Source organism: Calliphora vicina, chromosome 5 (genome assembly GCF_958450345.1).
Source record: "Calliphora vicina chromosome 5, idCalVici1.1, whole genome shotgun sequence".
Lineage (NCBI taxonomy): Eukaryota > Metazoa > Arthropoda > Insecta > Diptera > Calliphoridae > Calliphora > Calliphora vicina.
This window is the reverse complement of record NC_088784.1, coordinates 3463903-3488172: the sequence shown is the minus strand read 5'-3', so window position 1 is coordinate 3488172 and position 24270 is coordinate 3463903. Positions and strand designations below refer to the sequence as shown.

At 32.0% G+C, this 24270-nt stretch overlaps 2 protein-coding genes across 6 annotated transcripts; both read right to left on the bottom strand.

Annotated features, from left to right (window-relative positions):
- Window positions 1-2450: 2450 nt before the first annotated feature.
- LOC135961636 (uncharacterized) lies at window positions 2451-7486 on the bottom strand. The gene is made up of 8 exons (XM_065513165.1): window positions 7182-7486; window positions 6159-6242; window positions 5635-5766; window positions 5394-5447; window positions 4564-5335; window positions 4417-4458; window positions 4222-4353; window positions 2451-4158 (listed from the first exon to the last, which is right to left on the bottom strand). Exons 1-8 carry the CDS (start codon window positions 7415-7417, stop codon window positions 2641-2643), a joined length of 2970 nt encoding a protein of 989 aa, XP_065369237.1. The 5' UTR covers window positions 7418-7486; the 3' UTR covers window positions 2451-2640.
- A 2268-nt stretch (window positions 7487-9754) lies between these two features.
- LOC135960394 (zinc finger protein 227-like) lies at window positions 9755-24184 on the bottom strand. 5 transcript variants are annotated; one of them, XM_065511677.1, is made up of 7 exons: window positions 19423-19707; window positions 18883-18996; window positions 12604-12636; window positions 11737-12538; window positions 11606-11647; window positions 11397-11534; window positions 9755-11329 (listed from the first exon to the last, which is right to left on the bottom strand). In XM_065511677.1, the coding sequence occupies exons 1-7, from the start codon at window positions 19629-19631 to the stop codon at window positions 9818-9820; spliced, it is 2850 nt and encodes a 949-aa protein (XP_065367749.1). In that variant the 5' UTR covers window positions 19632-19707; the 3' UTR covers window positions 9755-9817. The 5 variants fall into 5 exon arrangements, with proteins under 5 accessions (XP_065367749.1, XP_065367752.1, XP_065367748.1 ...); XM_065511680.1 differs by lacking the exons at window positions 18883-18996; window positions 19423-19707 and adding an exon at window positions 24022-24184; XM_065511676.1 differs by lacking the exons at window positions 18883-18996; window positions 19423-19707 and adding an exon at window positions 20575-20963.
- Window positions 24185-24270: the final 86 nt, after the last annotated feature.

The following is a 24270-nucleotide window of genomic DNA, read 5'->3' as shown; positions in this document are numbered from 1 at the left end:
AACAGGTCTTAGCTAATGTCACAAAACAAATGGAAATTTTAAAAAATGCGTATTAAAACGTAGTGAAATATTTCTCTGTATTAAAACTTAAACCAATGTCCATAGGGTCACATAGAGACGAGACGTAATTGTCAAAAACCTAACTCTTGCAACAACAAAATACATGTTAGTCAATGTATTTTGTTTTTGTATCAATCATATTTGTTGTATTTTAGTTTGACAAATCGGAGTGTATCGTCTCTATGTATAATTCTCTATGCCTATGTCTATACCCGATACATTTGTTGTCATGACAAACTTCAAAATGGTAGTCAAGAAAAAAAAAATATAATTTTGTTTACTTACCTAGCGTTTACACATGCAAGTAACAGTTCGAAAAACACAATACATTCACACTTTTGCACTAACACAAGCACACATGCAGCCACTTACAGCTCACTGCCTAGTGAATTTCGATGGACAGTGATTTTTTGACACTTACTGCAATAAAGTGTCAAAAACACAAACAGAGTTGCCTAACTAAAAAAATTTAAAAAAAATTACTGGATTGTGGTAAAATAATTATTATATTTTTAACTTATTTTATGTATATTTGTAAAAAAAATTGTTTTTTCTCTTCAAATATGAATAAAGAACGCTATTAAATTAATTTAAGAGCACTAATCTCATTAAAGTAATAATAATAATTATTTATAACAATTATTTCCCTACAAATATATGTATGTGGTATCCTAGGCAACTCTTAATAATAATGTGTTTACCAAGGTGCATTTAATAAGGTGCCATCGGCAGCACAGCTGATTATAGAAATAGCACGTACAAATGCCAAACTACATATATAAAAAATATTCGCCCGTACGTCCGTATGTCAAACTCTATATATAAAAAATAAGTGAATTCGCCTGTATTTATTTCAATTCGCCACTGCTGTCACCTTGTTAAATACGCCTTGGTGTTTACGTTTTGACGACATTTTTAAAATGAACTTTTACTTGCATGTGTAAACGCTCAAGCAACTTGTAGACATTTCGATGTATTTTCGACATTTTCGATAATAATACGTATTCTCAACTTTCCTCAATCTACTTGCATGTGTAAACGCACCGTTAGCGGACACTTTATTGTCCATACATGAATTTGTCTGGTGTGGACAGGAACATAATTTAAAAAATTTTAATCTATATCTGATAAGTAATTAATGTATGTAAAAACTAAGTATTTATTTAAGAATTGTGCGATATTGAAATATAAAAAAGAGTACTTGACAGCCTCTAGAACAAAACTATCAACCATATATGAATTCGGCTTGATTTCACTATAAAATGATAACAATTTTAAACAGCTGTGTCAGGTTTTCCAGACCAACAGTTAAAGAACATCAGCAAATAATCGTTTTTTGGATTAGGGATTACTAAAAACATTTTATTGTGAAAATTTTTTTTGTAAAATAAATTAAAAATTTGTTCCGATTTTGGACCATTGTCGGTCCGAATTATACAGATAGTTGGAAATGCTTTTGAAGTCTCCATATTGTCTATGTTAATGACTTAGTAATCCAGATATAGATCAAAAATAGGTTAAACAAGTAAGAGAACTATATTCGGCGTGCCGTATATACTTCAAAATACAAATTTTTTATATTTTTAGGTAAACAAAATATATTTTTTTGGAATTTTTTTTTCGAATTGTTATTTTAAAATTAAATTTTTTTTTTAAATTTTAAAAAAATTTTTAGATTTAAATTTTTTTTAAATTTTAAAAAAAATTTTTGGTTTTTTAATTTTATTTTTGGTGAAAAAAAAAATTAAAAAATATTTTTTCCGATTTTGACCCATTGTAGGTCCAACTTACTATTATGGTCTTATATACATACGTCGTTGTCTTAGTAATTCAAATATAGGTAAAAAATCGAGGTTGTCCTGGTTTTTTCCTCATATCTCAGCCATTTGTGGACCGATTTTGCTGATTTTAAATAGGAAACTTCTCGAAAGCATGTCTGGCAGAATTATTGAAGATTTGGATCCCGAAGATATCTGTGATCTTCAGAAAATTGATTTCAACAGACAGACAGACGGACATGGCTTAATCGACTCCGATATCTAAAGGGATCCAGAATATAAATACTGTATAGGGTCGGAAAATTATAATGTGGAAATTACAAACCCTTCACCTTCGTGAGAAGGGTATATAGAACCCTTCTCACGATTTTTCAGAATTTAAATAGCAACCGAACGCGGACTATAGCTGATATATTGATGTGGCATCTTTGGAGGCTTCAGAATGTTGATTTCAATAAACAGGCGGGCATGGCTACATCAATTGCGATCCAGATTATATAAACGTTAAGGGGTCGCAAATGAAAAATGTAGAAATTACAAAGGGAATGACAAATTTTTATATACTCTTAATTAACACTCATGGTGAAGGAGATAAAAAAACTTACACCCATATTAATACATATACGCATGCGCACATTTTTTTGGTACAAGATTTGTGCTGTAATACGTATTTTTATTAAGTTAAAATTAATTAAACAAAGTTATATACCTATTATTAACATTAAATTATACGCTTATAGATTAGAAAAATATTGTATATTACTTATATTTTTATAGCTAACAATCTTAAAACGTTTAACAGTTATTTTAAAAGATTTGTAAAAAAATCATTCATATAATGATCATCATCGACCTTAATTTCGTGTGTACTCGTAGAATCGTGATCAGCTACTTGCATTATTTCATCTTGTATTGTGTCACTGTGCAATCGTTCTTCGTCAATATAAATCTCTTCTGCTGACGGATCTGATTTGACCATTGTTGTATGAATTGGTGTTTTTGCACTGCTTGGTCCATTTAATGAATATGCTAAAGTTTCGCATAGTTTTTCTAACTCTTCTGGTTGGATTGCTAACACTGTTTCTAGATCCTCATTTTGATCGACCAATTTGAAAGCCTGATAGACATGTAAATTGTGCTTTTCTCGATAATGACGCCTTATATTTATTTTATGTCTAAATACCGTATTGCATATTTTACACGGCCATTTCGGGGCATCAGCATGAAACTCTTTGTTGTGTTCGACAAGGAATTTGTAACCATCGAAACGTATATTACATATTTTACAAATGTAATTTTTCTCTTTCTTATATCTTTTGCGATAACTACGTCGTCGATTGGGTCGTAATAATAAGCGTTTATAGTGATGATTTTTAGCTCTGAATGTTGTTTCGATGGTGCCTTCACATGCCACATGGACAGTGCGCAAGTGACGCATTAGACTAGATTTTCTTAATTGCAAATTGCATATGTTACATGTGACTTTAGCTCCAGTGTGTTTGGTCATATGTTCTCTAAGATTAGTATGATGGATAAAGCCCTTGCCACACACTTCACACATTAATTCATATTCTTTATTATGACTCATTATGTGGCGTCTTAGTGTCGCATTCGTATAATACGATTTCGGACATAGATGACACTTGTGTTTTTTCTCTCCGTGATATATTAAATGACCCCGCAATTCACCACTAATTTTAAATACTTTGCCGCAAATATTGCACACGTATTTTCCGGGTTCATCACTTTGCTTTATTTGGTGTCTAGATACATGTTTGTTGAATTTATTGCGATGAACAAAGCTCTTGTTGCATAGTTCACATCTAAATACTTCTTCAAAGTGTGGCAGAAGTTTGTGGAACTCAAATTCATCACTCTCCCTAAAACATTCCTTGCACTGTACGCACTTGTGAGGCCATTGCAAATACTTGTACTCTTCCAACAGGTGAGCTTTTAATTCGCTTTCATTTTTGAAACATCTATAACAATGAGAACAGCGAGCATAGGCAATATCATATACAGATTTAGGCAGAAAAGCAGCACATTTGTCGTAGAAGTTAGCAAATTGGTTAACATTTTCAACATTTTCACATGGGTACACGGAACAGTAGAATTTCAATATACGATTTACGCTACGTCGCATTTTTAAAGTATCTATATTCAAAGACCATTTTACGTTGATTAATTTGCACAACTCTTCGATTGCTTCGTAATAGTCTTCGTTGAACGGTTCGTTATCAAATTCCCACAAGACCGGGTAATTCTTCATGCTCTCCAACAGAAAATCTATTATATCATGAGGTGTATATTCGAATGAAAGCTATAAAGAGATAATAACAAATAACAAAAGCTGTTTAAAAGTAAACTTCTTCGCATTATGTACCTCTGTAGTCTCCTGTTGAAAATTTTTAGTAGTATTGGGTTCACCTTCGTCCATAACTTCTACTGGCTCTATTGTTTCAATTGTATCAGATCTCTTAAGACAGCGACTTAAAGCAGTTTTATTTGATGTTTGCTATAAACCAAGTATGTTGTTATGTTTTTATATACATACACATATATTGTAATTTATTCTTACCCGTTTTGTATTTTTTATATAAAGTACACCCGAAGAGATGATCTAAAAGTGAAATTCTATTAGTAGAATTAAATAAAGTTTTATACAATTGCATCAAAAGATGTTATTTCCTTGTAAACATCTAATCATCATATAAATTTAACTCACCTTTTTCCCAGTATTTCCTATAACATTTTTAGAAGATTTTCTAATAGTTCTCTTTTTAATCGGTTTGTTCTTTTCGTTTTTAGAAGAGTGTGTTGAGGAGGAAGGCTTGGGTCCATTTTTGACATTGTTCAGTGAAGTTGGAACTTTAAACAAATAGCTCTCAGAATTTACAAAATTATTAAAATTTTCTGGTTCGTCACTTATGATTATGGTGTCCTCTGGTGTATAATAGAAATTCGGATTTGAAACATCAGCTTCAGGTGGACCATATGTAGATTCTACTGGTTTGACTACGTATGGTAGTAGTGAGTTAGCATTAATAACAACAGTTTCAGGTGATGGAGTATGTATAAGAGGATCGACCTCAATTGGAGAGGACGATGGTAAACGTATGGGAGTGTAATCGTGATCAATAGAAGCATATTTGGATATTTTAAAGGCTTCTTCTTTTGCAAAGTGCTTTTTATTCAGATGATTTCTGAATATTTTCCACTTTTCCATTGAAAATGTTTTACAACAATAGAAACAATTAATGCGGTATTGATCTGCAAACTCTGAAACTTGTATTGTACCGCAGAGACGAGTATTAGTTTGCGTGGATGCTGTCCTTGAATCCGTTTTAATAAGAGGGATTTCTAAAACAGGATTCCCTTGGAATAGAGCAGATTGAACATTGTTATTTATGTTATATACATTTTGTGTAAATATTCCATTTTTCTTGCTATAAATTATATCTTCTTGTGTGCCAGATGTAGTTACGGAGGCCTTTTTTCTAAAATGTATTATAAATTTAAATATGTTTTGTTTTATGTTGAACATATTTTACTTACATCAATTTGTTGGGATTTTTGCTAAATGACTCTATTATCGTATTGTATAATGTGCTGCAATTATTGAGGAAATCCATATGTAAGTATATATGTTTAAGTATAATTTAAAAGACAATGCACAAGCTGTTTCATTACTTTTCAAGCGTGCAAGAAATTGTTTATTTTTTATATGTATCAGATGAATCTATTTGATAACTTAGGAATAATACATAAGACATTTTGAGAATATTTTGCAACTTACGGCACATCTGGAACTGCATCCAATCGAATGCCTTTTTCAGTGGATTGCATATGGGAAAAGTGTCTTTCACAGGCAAAGATATCCTCAATATTGGGATCCTCCATATCAAAAAAGTTTAGCCATAACATTCTTCTGCAACATTTTAAAATGTAAATTACATTATTTATTTTACAACTTTTAGCGCATCATTTTGTATACAAAACGAAAAATATATAAAAAAAAAAGAAAAAAAAAACATTGCACTGTTCTTTAAAAAACTGGTTTCGAATACGGTTTTAGCTGAACAAACAGGTTAACCGATTTTTCACTATATTCAATATTATTTCAGTTTGTCATTATTTTTACTAGAAAAATTAGTTAGGAAATATTTGTTTCTAATAAATACATACGGTTCGGTTAACTGTTTATTTTTAAAACATTTTTCAGCGTGAGATTTTTATCAAAAATTTAAAAAGTTCTTAATTATAAAAACCAGTTAACAGATACAAAAAAAACAGCATGTCGTTTTTACATTTTATATTTACCTTTCTACATCATTTATTCTGCTTGGGAATTTATAAAGTTGTTTATCGGATGGGCAGCCTAGTGCACAAAACACTCTTTTTTTTCTAAAATAAAAATAATAAAACTTTTTTTTTTAATTTTTGTAGTACTACAAAATTGGGAGTAAAATAAATTTAATATTTTTTTATTTTTACATTATATGTATATCAAGGCGTATTAATACGCCTTGTTATATATGACCAATTAACAACTGTATCAATGTACACGTATTTTTTGAAAACTATTTTTGCTTTACAACTTGCACTGCTGCAATACAATACCAGGTTATGCATTGAACAATTATTTATTCATACATTCAAGTAATGGAATTAAGGCCAAACTTATATGTATATGGATACTCAAATGTTGCGATATCATTTAAAATAGCTTGAATTGGCAATTAGGATATATTTTTTTCTTCGGAATCTCCCTTATTTTTTAAAAATAATAAAAGCCTAACTCTTAAAGATCTACAAGTAGATACAAAATCACTTATTGCATCATGATCTTATTTAAATTAAAATGAATCGTATTCAATCCAACTAACGAATTTTCATGACATTGCACATGTATTGTGGTATCGTAATAAATTAGTTTATGCCGAAAAGCACCATTAGAATATGAGAAGACTCCAAGTTCTAGAATCAAGTAATTACAATACCTAGCAATTTAAACTAAAAAATATTGTTCAACATAACCAAATGAATCATTGGTATCAAAATTTGTGGATTCCTAATATAATGCATAAAAGAGAATATAGATCGAAGTAGTGCGGGTAACCCACAATTAAAGACTCTGTGAAAACATAAAAAGTTACGATAACGTATGAAATTTAGAAAGGAGACAACAATAAAACGTTTGACGTTATCAGAAATATATTCCCGTCTCCGAAGATTAAAGATATACCTTACAATCCTAATAAGAAAATGTTCCCGACACAATATCAAGAACATGTTTCACATTACCCGCAAAAATAATTTCGTTTATGATTTGAGTGCACTTACGCTGTTTGAGTTTGTTTTGTCTGAACAAAAGGCACTGCATTGGGCAGTAAAAGGAACTGTTTTGAAGATCTTATGATATCGGTTGGCAGGAAGTGATCTTCACATATACGTGCGTTCTTTGCGAACTGCAACCGACAAATCTCACTCCACCTTTTTCTTCTCTCGTCTTTTGGAACACCGAAGAAGGTCCCATTTTCACGTTGCATTTTCTTTTTGCAAAGACAACAGCTAGTCATTTTACACTTTCCTTTTCAGAATTTTTCAAAGCAAATAAAATAAATTGATGATTTCACGTAAAATTCTATCATCTAATAATGTAAACTTATTCTTCTTCTTATGCCTGCTAGTGTCATTCAACCTAGACTGATAGCAAGGGGAAAACTTCTACTAGAGACACGAAGCTCATTTTTTTACTATATGTCGCTTAAAATGCAAGCCACTCTATATTAAGGTTATGAAAAAATTCGAATCTCTGAAAGTTATCCTGACCAGATTGGTATACTTACTTTGGAATTTCTCCTATATAAGGTTCCGCATTTGGTAAGAGGCTCATTCCGCTTCCAACCTTCACCATACTGGAATCCAAAAAGTGTTTGGAACAAACACGGGAGCTTGTCTTGAAATCTACTCTGCAAATTTCACTCCACTTCATCCGAGTTAGTTCATCCTTAGGTACGCGGAACAAAGTTCCACTTCCCTTTGGATATTTAAATTTGCAATAAGTGCACACACGCATATTTTAATATCTATTTTATTATTATTAACACTTTTTAAACTATATGAATTCGTCGAATTCGTCTTTATTATATTAATGTAAACATCAAGGCAAATTCATATATGTACCAGGTGGTAGCTGTGACGAATTCAGGCAAATATGAGCGAATTCATTTTTTTTTATATATGGAGTTTGACATTCGAAACAACTCTCATTGTTGAGAAAAATTCATACACAAGGCGAATCTATAGACGGTGACTACAGAAGAACAGCTGATTATTTTTTTTATTCAGTTGTTTATTCAGTTGTCAATGAATGACAGTTCACTTGACTAAACAACAAACAATGAAATTGTTAGTTCTGTCCAAGGTGCATTTAATAAGGTGCCATCGGCAGCACAGCTGATTATAGAAATAGCACGCACAAATGTCAAACTACATATTTAAAAAATATTCGCCCGTACGTCCGTATGTCAAACTCTATATATAAAAACTAAGTGAATTCGCCTGTATTTATTTCAATTCGCCACTGCTGTCACCTTGTTAAATACGCCTTGGTTCTGTCCAAGGCGTATTAACAAGGTGAGTGCATAAAATCAGCTGTTTCTTAATTCGCTGTGGTTTTATGTACACTATATGTCAAACTTTGTTTATGTTTACATTTGTTATTGTAAATAACATAGTAATATTTTAATTCACCTTGATTTTGACATTTACCGTACATTTTAACAAAAACAAATTGTCTGTTGTTTTTGCATTGTTGTATTTGTTGCCGGGACGCACTCACCTTGTTAATACGCCTTGGTTCTGTCGTCACCTATAAATTCGCCTTGTACATACATATTAAATTATAATTTTAGTTTGTGAAAATTTAGTTTTTGCACAATAATGTATAAAAAATTATTAATTTATCACTAAAAATTAAAGTTTTATTAAATAAATCAATTTCTTTAGCACAGATTTAATTTCAATTTGTTTTTACTGTTGATAACTTCTTGCATGTATTGGCGGACTTTGGCCGGACGCACATCTTTAATATTTAAAAATTACTTTGAAATATATAGAAACTTGGATTAGATGATGTACAAAGTTGTCGAAAATGAAAACATCTTTATTGGTAATAACTTTGTTCATGTTTAGACGGAATTTGGCCGGGTGCTCATACGGATATTATATGGTAGTTTTTTATACTTAAAGCAATACAAAATATCAAAATTTTACAGCTTCATGTGAATTATATGAAGTACAAGTTGTTCAATGAAACGCAAATGTAAAATTTATATGTTTTTCATCTAAACTATTACAAAATATTCATCATTTCTAAAATAAAGTATTTGTTTACAATTTTTATTTATTATCAGCTGATTTTGACACTTTGCCTTGTTGTATTTGATGCCATGCGCTGTCACCTATTAGATTCGCCTTGATAAGTATTTTCTTGACTCTGGCGATTTTTGAACTGAACACTACTAGCTAGATACGTTCATTATAGCCCGACTTAACTATATATTAAAGATAATTTTTCTCAAAATACATATGCATTTAGAATTATGGTAGGCAACCAAAAGGAACAAACTACCAAAAGTCAAGTTATTAACATGAAACTACCAACGCTGCTTCTACTAGAGGTAAACCACCCTGTATAACAGTGCAGGAGTAGCATAAAACTGATTAAAATTTGGACCCTATATGGTTGCGATTTCTTACAATTATATTTATCGTAATTGGCAATTCAAGACCTACCTATTAAATGGTAAAATAAACATTTGAGAATGAACTATAATTTTAGATGATATTCCTATATTTTTTAGCCATTTTCTAGTCAAAAAACGAAAAGAAAATCATATAATACACAGGAATTTGTTTAATTTATTTTATTAAAAAAAAGAAATTAAACAATTTTTAAATTTTTATGTCTACGGTTATTTTAAAAGATTTGTAAAAAAGTCATTCATGTAATGATCATCGTCGACTTTAATTTCATGTGGAGCGATGTTATCAGCAACTTCCATTATTTGATCTTGTATTGTATCACTGTGTAGCCTTTCTTCTTCAATATAAATCTCATCCGGCGACGGATCCGTCTTTATTATTGCTGTACTTTTATTAGCTGCTGTTGAACTGCTTGGTCCATTTAATGAATATGCTAAAGTCTCCGTTAATTTTTCTAACTCTTCAACCTTGATTGCTAACACTGCATTTACATCTTCGTCTAGTTCCACTAATTTGTAAACTTGATACGAATGTAACATGTGCTTTTGTCGATAATGACGATTTAGATTTAACTTTTGTTTAAATTCCGTACTGCATATTTTACACGGTAACTTGGTGTAGTCGGAATGAAACTCTTTGTTATGCTCTACGATAAATTTGTAACCATCGAACTGAATGTCACAGATTTTACAAAAGTAAGTCTTTGCTTTGTATTTATTGCGGAATCTATAGCGTTTTTGCATTGGTCGCAATATTCTCTTATAGTTATGACATCTCGCTCTAAATGTACTTTCAATGGTTCCTTCACATGCCACATGAACCGTTCGCAAGTGACGCATTAGACTAGATTTTCTTAATTGCAAATTGCATATGTTACAAGTGACTTTGGCACCCGTATGTTTTTTCATGTGTTCTCTGAGATTATTGTGAAAGATGAATCCTTTGCCACAAACTTCACACATTAAGTCATATTCGTTATTATGGCTCATTATGTGGCGCCTTAGTAAAGCATTAGTAAAATACGCTTTCGGACACAGATGACACTTGTGTTTTTTCTCTCCGTGATATACTAAATGATTGCGAAGTTCACCACTGGCTTTAAATGCTTTGTTGCATATGTTGCAAACGTATTTTCCGGGTTCGTCACTCTCCTTGATTTGGTGTAAAAGCATATGTCTATTGTATTTATTACGATGAAGAAATTTCTTGCTGCATTGTTCACATCTAAATACTTCCTTATAGTGCGGCAGACGTTTGTGAAACTCAAATTCATCATTATCCCGGAAACATTCCTTGCACTGTATGCACTTGTAAGGCCATTGCAAATGCTTTTGTTCTTCTAACAGGTGACCTTTCAGGTCGCTATCATTTCTGTAGCATCTATAACAATGAGAACAGCGAGCATAGGCAATATCATTTACAGATTTAGGCAGAAAAGCAGCACATTTATCGTAAAAGCTAGTAAATTGGTCAATATTTTCAACATTTTCCAATGGGTATACAGAACAGTAAAATCGCAAGACACGATTTACGCTGCGACGCATTTTCAAATTATCTATATTCATTGACCATTTGCTGTTGACTAATGCGCACAGCTCTTCGATGGCTTCATAATAGTCTTCATTGAATGGATGTTCATCATATTCCCACAAAACTGCATAATTTTTCATATTATCTAACAGAAAATCGATTATGTCACGTGGTGTATATTCGAAGGAAAGCTGTGAAATATAACAATAATAATAATGAACAAATTTTGTTTGAAATATATTTCATTGAATAATGCACCTCTGTGGTGGTAACTTGTTGAAAACTTTCCACATCATCAGATGGTTCGAACTCTTCTTTAATATCAATTGGGTCTATTGTTTCAATTGTATTAGACCTCTTAAGACAGCGACTTAAAGCAGTTTTAGTTGATGGATGCTGTAAGCCAAGAATATACAAGTTTTATAATCATTTTTTGTATATATATAAAATCTTAAATGTTTTCTTACCCGTTTTGTGCTTTGTAAATAAAGTACACCCGAGGATAAGACCTACAAGTGTAATAAACGAAAATCATATGTTTATTATTAGTAAATTTAAATAAAGTTTAATATTGTTGATACCTATAAATAGAACTTACCTTTTGCTTACTTTTCCCTGTATTTCCTATCACATTTTTTGAAGATTTTCTAATAGTCCTCTTCTTAAGCGGTTTTTTCTTTTCGTTTTTAGAACTGCTTGGAAAGGAGGAAGTTATTTGTTCTTCATTGTCGACGGTGTTGTTTGAAACGTTAAATTCAGTTTCTATGTCATAAGTTGGCATTTTAATCGAATAGCTTTTCTTAATCGGCTTTTTCTTTTGGTTTTTAGAACTGTGTGGTAAGTAGGAAGTTTTTTTCTTGGGTAACTGGTTAACTTTTGCTGTAGTATGAAAATTGGGAGTTATAACTTCAGCTACGGCTGCTTTTTGCGTAGATTCCATTGAGTCTAGTGATTCGAGTATGTAAGTTATTAATGTGTCAGCCTCAATAACAAGAGTTTGTTCTATAACAGGATTGACCTCGATTGGAGTGAACGTCGGTGAGCCTATTGTAGTATAATCGTGATCGTCTGAAACATATTTCGATATTTTAAAGGCTTCCTCATCTTCAAAGTGTTGTTTCTTTAGATGGTTTCTGAAAATTTTCCATTTTTCCATTGGAAATGATTTACAGCAATAGAAACAATTTATACGATATTCATCGGCAAACTCTGAAACTTGTATAGTGCCGCAGTAACGAGTATTAGTTTGCGTTGACGCTGCTTTAGAATCCGATTTGAAAAGAGGGATTTGTAAAATTGGGCTCGTTTGAATTTCAGCCGGTTGAGCATTGTTATTTATGTTAAATAAATTTTGTCGTAATATCCCTTTTTGATCTTCATAACTATTACGTTTTGGATCGCTAAAATATATTTCAAATGCATGTATTGTATTAGAAGTTAACCGTAATAGCTTTTATTTACAAACCTTGGTTTTTTGAAATTTTTTCCAAACGTATTTCTGAAATAAAAAAAAAAATTAAAATATATGTTTAAGATTATTATGTACATTATTCAAGAGATAAACAAGTAAAAACAGTATAATTTTCTGCATTTATCAAGATGTTCAAATTACAATTAATAAATTATCTGACCAATAGAAGTATCATTGAATACTGCTTCAAAATACCTTTCAACTTATATATAAATTTTATGGTACATTTTGAATCTATATGACGGTACTCTTGAAAATGTATATATACTGCAAAAGTATTATCAGCGAAGCCGGGGTACGATAAACCTCAGATAACAAAGTCACTGCATACGACAAAAGGAAGGCAATATAAAATTTTACAGGGATTTTGACTTCTTATCAAAATACCTACATCCACGTCGAAGTGTAATTTCAGACCAGGCAAACTTTCGAGTAAAGGCAAGTCTGTAACCCTTTCTTAAATCATTTACGCTTTTTCTACGAATTCACACTTGCGGCAAGAAAAGTTGCCTAATGTGAACGATTACTGTGAGTTAAGTGATATGGCAACTGGAGATAAAATTTACGTAAATTTCGTCAAATTTAAAATGTTTAAGAAGTTTCAAGTTTTCCAAACTTACTCTTCTAATAACGGATGAAATGGAACTTGTTGCAATGGTTGAACGAGGGGCATAGCATTGGGCATAAGCAACTTTCTTCTGCCCATTATTATCAAGTCTGCTGAACGGAAGTGGTCCTCACAAATGCGAGCATATGGACTGAAATCCATCTTGCAAATTTCACACCATTTTTTTCTAATTTTTTCGTCTTTTGGAATATTGAAGAAAGTTCCATTTCCACGTACAAATTTTTTCATGCAAAGCGAACAGCTACTCATTTTGGGTATGTACAAACTGGATTATTTTGATTTATAGGTATTTATCTGTTTGTCCTATGTATGTTGACTGTTTTATAGGATATGATTTACAGAATAGCTATTTGTTTAATTAGCAAGTTTTAAACAAAAATTATTTGTATGTGCTCCTGATTTCACTTATTTACATTTTTTCCAAAAATGTATTATTATAATGTTAGAAACTCCAAATTTAAAAACAATTTTATCTTACACTTTATTATGTTTGATAACATCTAAAATGTAAATATAAACAAAGTTTGACAGAAAGCACGAGGCGAATAAGAAAATGTTACTCAAGGTGCATTTAATAAGGTGCCATCGGCAGCACAGCTGAATATATAAATAGCTCACACAAATGTCAAACTACATATATAAAAAATATTCGCCCGTACGCCCGTATGTCAAACTCTATATATAAAAAATAAGTGAATTCGCCTGTATTTATTTCAATTCGCCACTGCTGTCACCTTGTTAAATACGCCTTGATGTTACTTTTACGATGGACATCATTCTAGACTGAATGATATTTAAACGAAGAAGAAGAGTCTTATTAATTCGCCTTGCCCATTTGTTTAGATTTTTTTTTACATTCTTTATAAACTTATTAATTTTATTTTAAATGTAATAGTGTAGAAACGAACTGTAATAAGTATAAATATCTACATAATTTATGTATATTAGAATATATTTTAAAAGTTATATTTATTCTTATTTGATTTTGCTTTGAAAAATATCCAATAGGAATCTAACGATTTGTGGAATAATGTGAAACAGTTCTTATCATATAAAAATCATTGAAAATAAAACTGTTACTGGCTGGTCAAACCGCGTATACGAAGACAAAAAGAAGCCGAAATTTTAGAGACCCATACGCCGGAACTATAATTCTACGTCCGGCATAAGAAGCCTCTAATCAAAAATTTTGTTAAGATCTAGAGTGATGACTACAAACTTGATTTTTTCTCAAAGTTCAGCTTGTAACTAGTAAATATTTACTTATAATTAAATTAAACTTACTCAGTATATATTTCAAGAGGGTCATTATCTGTATCTTTTTGCAAAGGCTTAACAAAAGGGACAGCATTTGGCATTAATATCAACCTATTACCAGCTGTTATTATGTCAGATTTATGAAAATGATCCATACATATATGAGCATTTTTAAAGAATGACTTCTGGCAGATTTCATTCCATTTACATCTCCTTTGTTCGTCTGTTGGAACTTTAAAAAAAGTGGCATTTTCATGTTTCTTCTTTTTGCAAATTTCACATGAGCGCACCATCCCCAGCACAATATTGCTAACGGCTTTCCAAAATACTTTTTAAATTGTATCCAGATTTATTGACTGCTTCAAAATACAGATTATTTTTCTGTGGCTAAACTGTATTAAACAAATACCAAATTTGACAGAAGTACGCAATATACATATCAAGGCGAATTTATATACCAGGTGGCGTCGATAGCACAGCTGATTGTTTTCTATAGTTTGCTCCAAGGCGAATTTATATACAAGGTGGTGTCGGTGGCGAACTCAGGAAAATACAAGCGAATTCATTAATTTTTTATATATGGAGTTTGACATTCAAAACCACTCTCTCATTGTTTCGAATGTCAAACTCCATATATAAAAAATGCATGAATTCGCTCGTATTTTCCTGAATTCGCCACCGACACCACCAAGGCGTATTTAACAAGGTGACAGCAGTGGCGAATTGAAATAAATACAGGCGAATTCACTTATTTTTTATATATAGAGTTTGACATACCCGCGTACGGGCGGATATTTTTTATATATGTAGTTTGACATTTGTGCGTGCTATTTCTATAATCAGCTGTGCTGCCGATGGCACCTTATTAAATGCACCTTGGACACCACCTAGGATATAAATTCGCCTTGGTTTGATCTGTCAAATTCACTAGTGTTTGTTACGGCGAAAACTACACAAACAGCTCCAACAACTTAAACAAAAAAAAAGTAACAAAAATAGGCAAACTTTGATTGCTTAAATCACATCAACAACAAATTACAAGTTGTTTTTGTAAATGTTGTAGAACTGACCTTGATGTTGTTGTTGTGTATGGTCTTAGCAAAATGTCAAAAAATAAAAATTGTGTGAAAATTAGCAATTATAAAAACGATACATACTTAATATTATTGTACATAAAATAATTATTTTTGTAAAAACTTAGGAATATGAATGCATTTATATGAACAAAAAGAGCTTACATTGGAAACATGACACAATCTGTGGCTTGCTTTTCGACTAATGGCTGTAATGTAGGCACAGCATTGGGCAGTAATGAAACATTTCGTCCACATCTAATAATATCAGATGGCAAAAAGTGATCTGCACATATACTGGCGGTTTTAAGAAAGTGCATTCGACATATCTCACTCCACCTTTTTCTCCTAAAATCCTCTTTTGGAACATTAAAAAATGTACCATTTCCAGGTTTGCATTTCTTTTTGCAAAGGCTGCAAACACGCATTTTTAGAAGAAATGTTAAAGTTTTTACACACACACTATTAAATTAAACTCAATAAAATATTGTAGTTTTTGTAAATATAGTACAAAATGTTTTTGATAAAATCTTTTATTATTAAATTTTCACTTCCACAGTTTATCACACTTGAAACGTAAATGTCTAGATATTTAGTGTACAGAAAAATGTAAACAAAAACAACTTTGACAGTTGCTAGAGATAAAAAGCAAAAGAAAAAAAATGTATGCTCATTGACAATCAATTCTATAAATTCGCTTTGTCAGAAGCAAGGCGAATTCATACAAGGTGGTGGCAGTTCTACAAAAACCAATTGGTCTTAACCCTAGGTCTCCACGTAGCAATATTTATTGCTGCAATTGTCAAATTTGATTGCGTCAATGAAATTTGCGAGTGTAGACCGCAAATTGCCATATGTAGCAATCCATTGCGCAATGATTGCTCTGCTGATTGTCTGAGCAATTATTGCTAAGCAATAAGCTGTCAGTTCAGTTGTCATTAATGTAAAATTTCTTCTTTCTATGATTCGATGCGATTAATTCATCCATATTTAATTTATTTAAGAACCAAAACAAACAAAAAAAACGAAGAAATTAATGAAAAAATCATTTAACGTAAAATAAACCACAGTTTTTCATAGAACTTCTCGCTTTGAAAATTTTGTATTTGTGACGAACGTTTTCTCCACCTAAAGCAATCAGCAATCACTCTGCTGTTGCTCTGCCGACGTTATTGCTTGAGCTTAGCAATAAAAATTGCTACGTGGAGACCTAGGGTAACAAGGGCACACTTAGTAAGGTTACTGCATCACTACAACAATACAAAAACAACAGGTACTTTGTTTTTGTTAAAAAGTAATTTGATTTTGACATTTGGACGAATTTTTCACAAAAACAAAAACAAGGCGTATTAACAAGGTGAGTGCATAAAATCAGCTGTTTGTTAATTCGCTGTGGTTTTATGTACACTATATGTCAAACTTTGTTTATGTTTACATTTGTTATTGTAAATAACAAGGTGCATTTAATAAGGTGCCATCGGCAGCACAGCTGATTATAGAAATAGCACGTACAAATGTCAAACTACATATATAAAAAATATTCGCCCGTACGTCCGTATGTCAAACTCTATATATAAAAAAAAATAAGTGAATTCGCCTGTATTTATTTCAATTCGCCACTGCTGTCACCTTGTTAAATACGCCTTGGTAAATAACATAGTAATATTTTAATTCGCTTTGATTTTGACATTTACCGTACATTTTAACAAAAACAAATTGCCTGTTGTTTTTGCATTGTTGTATTTGTTGCCGGGACGCACCACTCACCTTGTTAATACGCCTTGAACAAAAAGCATGTTGTTTTTGCCTTGTATTTGTTGCCGTGGCGCTGTCACCTTATTTGATTCGCCCAAAGTAAATTAATAAAGTAGCGACAGTACTACAACATTTACAAAAACCACAAGCAATTTTGTTTTTGGTTTAAGGTCTGAGCTGTCAAAGTTGCCTGTTGTTGTTTTTGCTTTTGGGCTTGTTGTATTTTTCGCCACAACAACCACAAGTGAATTGACAGAGTAGACCAAAGTAAAAAAAATAGTTAGCTGTTCTACTGAGTCTACTTAATTAATTTACTTTGGATTTGCCTTGTGCCTGTTTGACCGAATCCACCTTGTATAAATTCGCCTTGGTCAGAAGCATCAAACCGAATTTAACAAGGTGACAGCAGTATCGAATTCATTTTTTATCAAAAAATTGTTTTCCAAATTAGTCGGCGCAATACAAAATATCATCCTTACATGTTTGTTTAATATTTGGATTTCGACATATGTACCTGCGTTCGGCCAAATAATTTTTATATGTTAAGTTTGACATTTCTCCGAACAAATTCTTTCTGTCTACTACCAGCTATGTTCTCGATGACACCCTTTTTAGTGCAAGAATTGCAATATTCAGATCCTATATACCCTTTACCATAGTTTTCTTAATAATAAATATTTTGATGAACAAAAATATTTGGAGAAAAAAGGTTGAATATATACAGCAATTTGTTCATGTTGGCTTTAGCTGTTTCTGTTGCTTTTACGTTTTGTGCAGGGCACACTAAGTGTGCCCTGGTTTTGTGTAGTATTTGACAGCTGCAGCCTCTAAACAATAATCAGATATGATATCTACACCAACTTATAATGAATATGCATTGGAACAGCTGTACAGCTGAGGTCTCCATGTATAAATACGCCTTGGTGAAGAGTATTAAAATAATGAATTCGTAACTGCTGTCACCTTATTAAATTCGCCTTGCAATCAAATGAATGTCTAAGAAGAAAACCAAGGCGTATTAACAAGGTGAGTGCGTCCCGGCAACAAATACAACAATGCAAAAACAACAGGCAATTTGCTTTTGTTAAAATGTAAGGTAAATGTCAAAATCAAGGCGAATTAAAATATTACTATGTTATTTACAATAACAAATGTAAACATAAACAAAGTTTGACATATAGTGTACATAAAACCACAGCGAATTAAGAAACAGCTGATTTTATGCACTCACCTTGTTAATACGCCTTGAAGAAAACCAAACTAGTTTCTTCTTGAAATTTTATGGAGTTACTCCATTTATTAAACTGGAACATTAAGACAAAATGTTATTCGAATTTCAAGTTTAGGTTTATTTAATCTAATAAATGATCATTTAAAAAAAATAAGAAATATAATTATAATCGCTCCTGTCCAGTAAATCGAATCCGAGTCATATTTTCGTTTTTAAAACGAATTCACATATTTTGATGTTCTTTAATTGGAATTCACATGATTTACTAGTTTTACTTTAGAAAAATCGTGCCATTTCCAAAACAGGGGCGAATATGTATGTAAACTTACCCCGTTTGCGTTTGTTGTGCTGCAAAATTCTGCAAAAATACTTGATGGGGGGATATAATTCCGGTGGATACGGCTGAGTTGGAATTTACATTTGCAAGTCGATTATCTGGCATTCTAAAATATAAAATTATTAACAAATCATTTAAAATAAATATGCATAGGTATGTACCAAAGTATACTTTGATATGTACCTTAAATGTATTTTCAGACGACAATACTTGGTATTAATTTAAAATTAAATTATTTAAATCATATTGGGTATGTCAAGAAATCATTTTGAAAATATATCCAAACAATGTGGTTATCATTGAATAGTGCTTCAAAATACCTTTCATCTAATATAGGAAAATTTATTTGCATTGTGAACCAAAAACTACATTTAGAATCTTTATGACACTACTTTAGAAAATTTCGATTTACAGAAAAACAGCTTCGGACAGATAATATGAATATTAACATGAACTTCGTCTGAAAATACATTCTTTTCATACAAAAACATACATTTGGTGTTTGTTTAAACCTCAACTTAATAGTACTTACATAGGCACAGCACTTGGGATCAACAAAGCATTTCGTCCCGTTTTGATTATACTTTGGGGCGCGAAGTGGTCCATACATATTAAGGAACTAGCGGTGAACTCCATCCGACAAATTTTACTCCACTTAAGCCTACGTTCATCTTTAGGAACTCCGAAAAAACTGCCACTTCCATGTTTTTGTTTTTTCTTGCAAATGCAACAGTTTTTCATTTTCTTTTTATTAGTTTAATTTTTCAATATAATAATATATTTTTCACTTATTTAATGTGTATGTTTTCACATTTTTAATCACTTTTTTTCACTATTTGTCACAATTAATAATTTTTAACACAATTTTACAATTTTCTTTCATAAATTTTAACAGAGACGAATTAAGTATAAGGTGGTGCCGATTCTACAACAAAAACAACATTTACAAAAACCACATGCAATTTGTGGTGCAATTCGCCTTGATGGAAAGTTTAAAAAAAATTTGACAGCTTCGAGGCGAATCTAATAAGATGACAGCGCCACAGTAACAAAAACAACAGCCATTTTGTTTTTGTTTAAATCAAGGCGTATTTAACAAGGTGACAGCAGTGGCGAATTGAAATAAATACAGGCGAATTCACTTATTTTTTATATATAGAGTTTGACATACGGGCGTACGTGAGAATATTTTTTATATATGAAGTTTGACATTTGTGCGTGCTATTTCTATAATCAGCTGTGCTGCCGATGGCACCTTATTAAATGCACCTTGGTTTAAATCAAAGCGTATTTAACAAGGTGACAGCAGTGGCGAATTGAAATAAATACAGGCGAATTCACTTATTTTTTATATATAGAGTTTGACATACGGACGTACGGGCGAATATTTTTTATATATGTAGTTTGACATTTGTGCGAGCTATTTCTATAATCAGCTGTGCTGCCGATGGCACCTTATTAAATGCACCTTGGTATTTACAATAACAAATGTAAGCATAAGAAATTTTTGACAGACCTACATTAAACCAGATGTATTATTAATATAAATTAACAATTCATAAATCGCCTACCAGTTCCAAATGTATCCTATATCTTACAAAATATCATGGATTCATCTTCATCACAAGGCACAATAAAATAACTGTGTACATGGCTTACATTATTCATATTTGATATAACTTACTCAGTTTGAGATTCTTTTCCTCTCAGAATTTGCTGTGGACGCTGTAAAGCTGCAGAATTTGAAAGTTCTTTCATAGAAAAGAAATGTAAACCATGCGGAGGACTCCCTAATGGATTAAGTTCGGATGGCATTTCATATTCGGTTTCGTTTTGTTGCTGCACTATTGGCATAGCGTTGGTCATTAATAAACAACGATGTCCCGAAGTTATAATGTCGGCTTTGGAGAAGTGGTCAACGCATATATTGCTGCTTGGGGTAAGCTTCTTTTGACATATTTGACTCCACATTTCTCTTCTTCTTGGGTCTTGAGGAACCTTAAAGAAGGTACCACTTCCAGCTAGTCCTTTTTTTCGGCATAAGGTGCATTGACGCATTTTTAAACGGCACTTTTAAAGGGATCTTAAAAATTTTATTAAAAAAGAACTAAACGTACGCACGTATCTGCAGTAACTTTTTATTTAAAAAAAATTCACAAAAATACACTTTTTATAATGAAATAGTTTTTTTTAACACTTTCAATTATTTTACGCACATAAAACAGTGACCAAAAACTTATTTTTTTAAAAATATAAAATAAAATTTTTACTCATAACTAATGCAAAAATTTTTGACAAATAGTCAAGACGATTTTATATCAGGTGATGTCGATTCTACAACAAGTATGAGCTGTCAAAGTCTGACATCGCGTGCTAATTCTGTAATCAGCTGTGCTCCCGATGACACCTTGGACTCCACCTTGTATAAATTCCCCTTGCTTTTGGGTTTGTTGTACTTTTCGCCACAACAACCACAAGTGAATTGGCGGTCACCTTGTTAATACGCCTTGACCAAAGTGAGTTAAAACATAAACAAATTAAAAACGAACTGTAATTTTTGTTTCGTTTAGGAACTCATTTAAAATGTAAAAAAATTGAAATCGTAAATACATTATAAAATAATTATTTAACCGTAATTGCAATTTTAAATAAAAATCTATAGAGACCTGGCAAAGTCTGTTAACTGTACAATTTTTTTTTAAAACACAACACAAATGCGAAACGTTTTGCTTGTCTGCAAATACACCCAGAGTATCTGGCGGGAATTGAACAGATTAATAGTTCAGCACACTAACAGTAAATTATTTGTTTTTTTTTTATAAAAATTTACAAAAGACTATCAAATGGGAACGATTTTTGGTTCGTTGTACACTACTATTCATCCGCTCACATGTGTTTTGGTTTGAAATATAGATGATATACATGTTCGGGTCATGACGTTCTGGCAGATTTAGAATATAGTAGGTCAAACACAACAATGTGGGAAGACATTGTTGTAATAATAGGCCCACATTTAGGCAAAGCTCTCATATATTTGTTATTTGTAACGATTTGAACATTTTATAAATCTCAAACGTTATAATGTTTACTTACTCAGGTAATTGTTGTTGACACGAATTGCTAACAAAATATTCATCGGATGAATGAACAATTGGTTCTGCATTGGGCATTAAATATAGGTTGCGGACCGCTGTTATTATTTGCGTGGATGCAAAATGGTCAATGCAAATACGAGCATTTGGTGTGAATTGCATGTTGCAAATTTCAGCCCACCTTGACCGTTTTTTTCATCTTTGGGAACATTAAAAAATGTGCCATTTCCCCGTTCCACTTTTTTTTTTGCAAAGCCAACAACTACGCATTTTTTAACTATTTTAGTTGCAAAATTTCACACCACTTAATTTAACAAAATTTATAATGTTTAACAATTGTTTAAACTTCTTTATATTGCATTTCCTTGAACACAATGCTCGCTTGCTTTATTAATAACAACAAATGTAAACATAACAAGTAAGAAAGTATGGTCGGTCAAGCCCGACCATATAATACCCTACACTAAGTAAAAGAGCAAAATCATTTTCTTTTAAAACTTCAATAATTTATATTTTTGAGTGATTTTCGGAAGAGGTCCTTATATGGGGGCTATGACCAATTATGGACCGATCACCATGAAATTATACCAACATTTTTAAGCGATTTATGGGAGCTATGACTAATTATAGACCGATCGTAACATAATTTGGTGACATGAATTTTGTATATATAAAACTTATTTGGAGCGCAATTTGTGGAGATACGTTTATAAATTAAACATTTATGACCGATAAAATGCAATTTCGGAAGGACATTTGTATGGGAGCTATGCAAAATAATGGACCGATTTCAGCCAGTTTCAATAGGCTTGATCCTTTGGCCGAAAAAATAATACGCACCAAATTTGATCGAAATATCTTCAAATTGCGACCAGTACTCTGCGCACAAGGTTTTTTTAATCGACTCAGAAAGTATCAGATTCTAAGTCGATCGGTATACTTTAAGGTGGGTGTTAGACTAATATTTTTGGGCGTTACAAACATCTGCACAAACACATAATACCCTCCCCACTATGGTGGTGTAGGGTATAAAAATAAAGATTGACACAAGGCGAATTAACAAGGTGAGTGCGTCCCGGCAACAAATACAACAAGGCAAAAACAACAGGCATTTTGTTTTTCTTCAAATGTAGACAATATGTCAAAATCAAGGCGAATTAAAATATAAACAAAATAAAAGCCAATTAAAATTTTAGTTTGATGTCGTTTGTTTTCATTCGTTTAGGACAAGGTGCATTTAATAAATATGCCTTGGTTCAGGATATGAAAATAATTGAAATTTAAAATATTTACGTGCGATGCGGATTTGTGTCAAGCATTTTGAAGAATTGGAAGCATTAGATCCACAAAATCCCACATCACGTATAGAAATTCCGACGCCTCATAAAGTAGCTGTGTCAATTTTAGTGCAACAATACATCAAGGTACGTAAGTTTTCTACATCTGTACGCAAATGGCAATTTTGTTATTGTTTGCTGTTGATTCCAATAGGCCAAAAAGGCAGCCAACGATGCCGGCATACCATATCCCAATTGGGTGTGAGCGAATTTAGTTTGGCGGGCTTGTATATACGGCGTTTCCTGATCTTTGAAAGTTTTGGGCTGTTCCTCTATATAAAAACTTGCTGCCTCGAGTGTTGCTGGATTGACAACTAATACCCTATCAGAGGCAATTTGGCAACTTGCTTCTTCAGTTTGTTTGAAAGAATACAACCTAAATAACATAAAGTAAATATCAAGTCGCACTACTACACGTATTTATTTTTGGCTCACAATCCATTTTAATGCATTGATGAATCGTGTGCGTATGCTACGTGTTCAATATTTATCGCGTTAGTTTCAGAGCACTGCTACACGTTCAATATATATTGACCGCAATCCAGTATCGCGATATTCATTGAACTTGTAGCATGCAGTATTCATGGATCACGATCCATATCACAGAATGGCCCAATATTCTGAAATCCAGATCCAACAAGATCCGAATATCACTTCAACGTCGTTAAATGTGTGTATACAAACGTTATAATTTGTACTTACTCAGGTAATGGTTGTTGGTACGGTACAATTGGTTCTGCATTGGGCAGAAGATAACGATTGCGGCCCGACGTTATAATTTGCTTGGATGAAAAATGGTCAATGCAAATCCGTGCATTTGGTGTGAATTTCATTTTACAAATTTCACCCCATTTTGATCGCCTCTTCTCATCCTTGGGAACGTTAAAAAATGTCCCATTTCCCCGTTCCACTTTTTTTTTACATAGCCAGCAGCTGCGCATTTTTTATTTA

Excerpts from the sequence above, each read along its gene's own strand:
- LOC135960394 (XM_065511676.1), bottom strand. The coding sequence starts at position 20,948 with ATGCGTCAATGCACCTTATGCCGAAAAAAAGGACTAGCTGGAAGTGGT. Across the intron at positions 12,539-12,603 it reads AAAAATTTCAAAAAACCAAG|CGATCCAAAACGTAATAGTT; the intron begins GTTTGTAAATAA and ends AATATATTTTAG. Across the intron at positions 11,330-11,396 it reads AACAAGTTACCACCACAGAG|CTTTCCTTCGAATATACACC; the intron begins GTGCATTATTCA and ends TATATTTCACAG.
- LOC135961636 (XM_065513165.1), bottom strand. The coding sequence starts at position 7,417 with ATGACTAGCTGTTGTCTTTGCAAAAAGAAAATGCAACGTGAAAATGGG. Across the intron at positions 4,459-4,563 it reads TAGGAAATACTGGGAAAAAG|ATCATCTCTTCGGGTGTACT; the intron begins GTGAGTTAAATT and ends TTTCACTTTTAG. Across the intron at positions 4,354-4,416 it reads ATATAAAAAATACAAAACGG|CAAACATCAAATAAAACTGC; the intron begins GTAAGAATAAAT and ends CTTGGTTTATAG.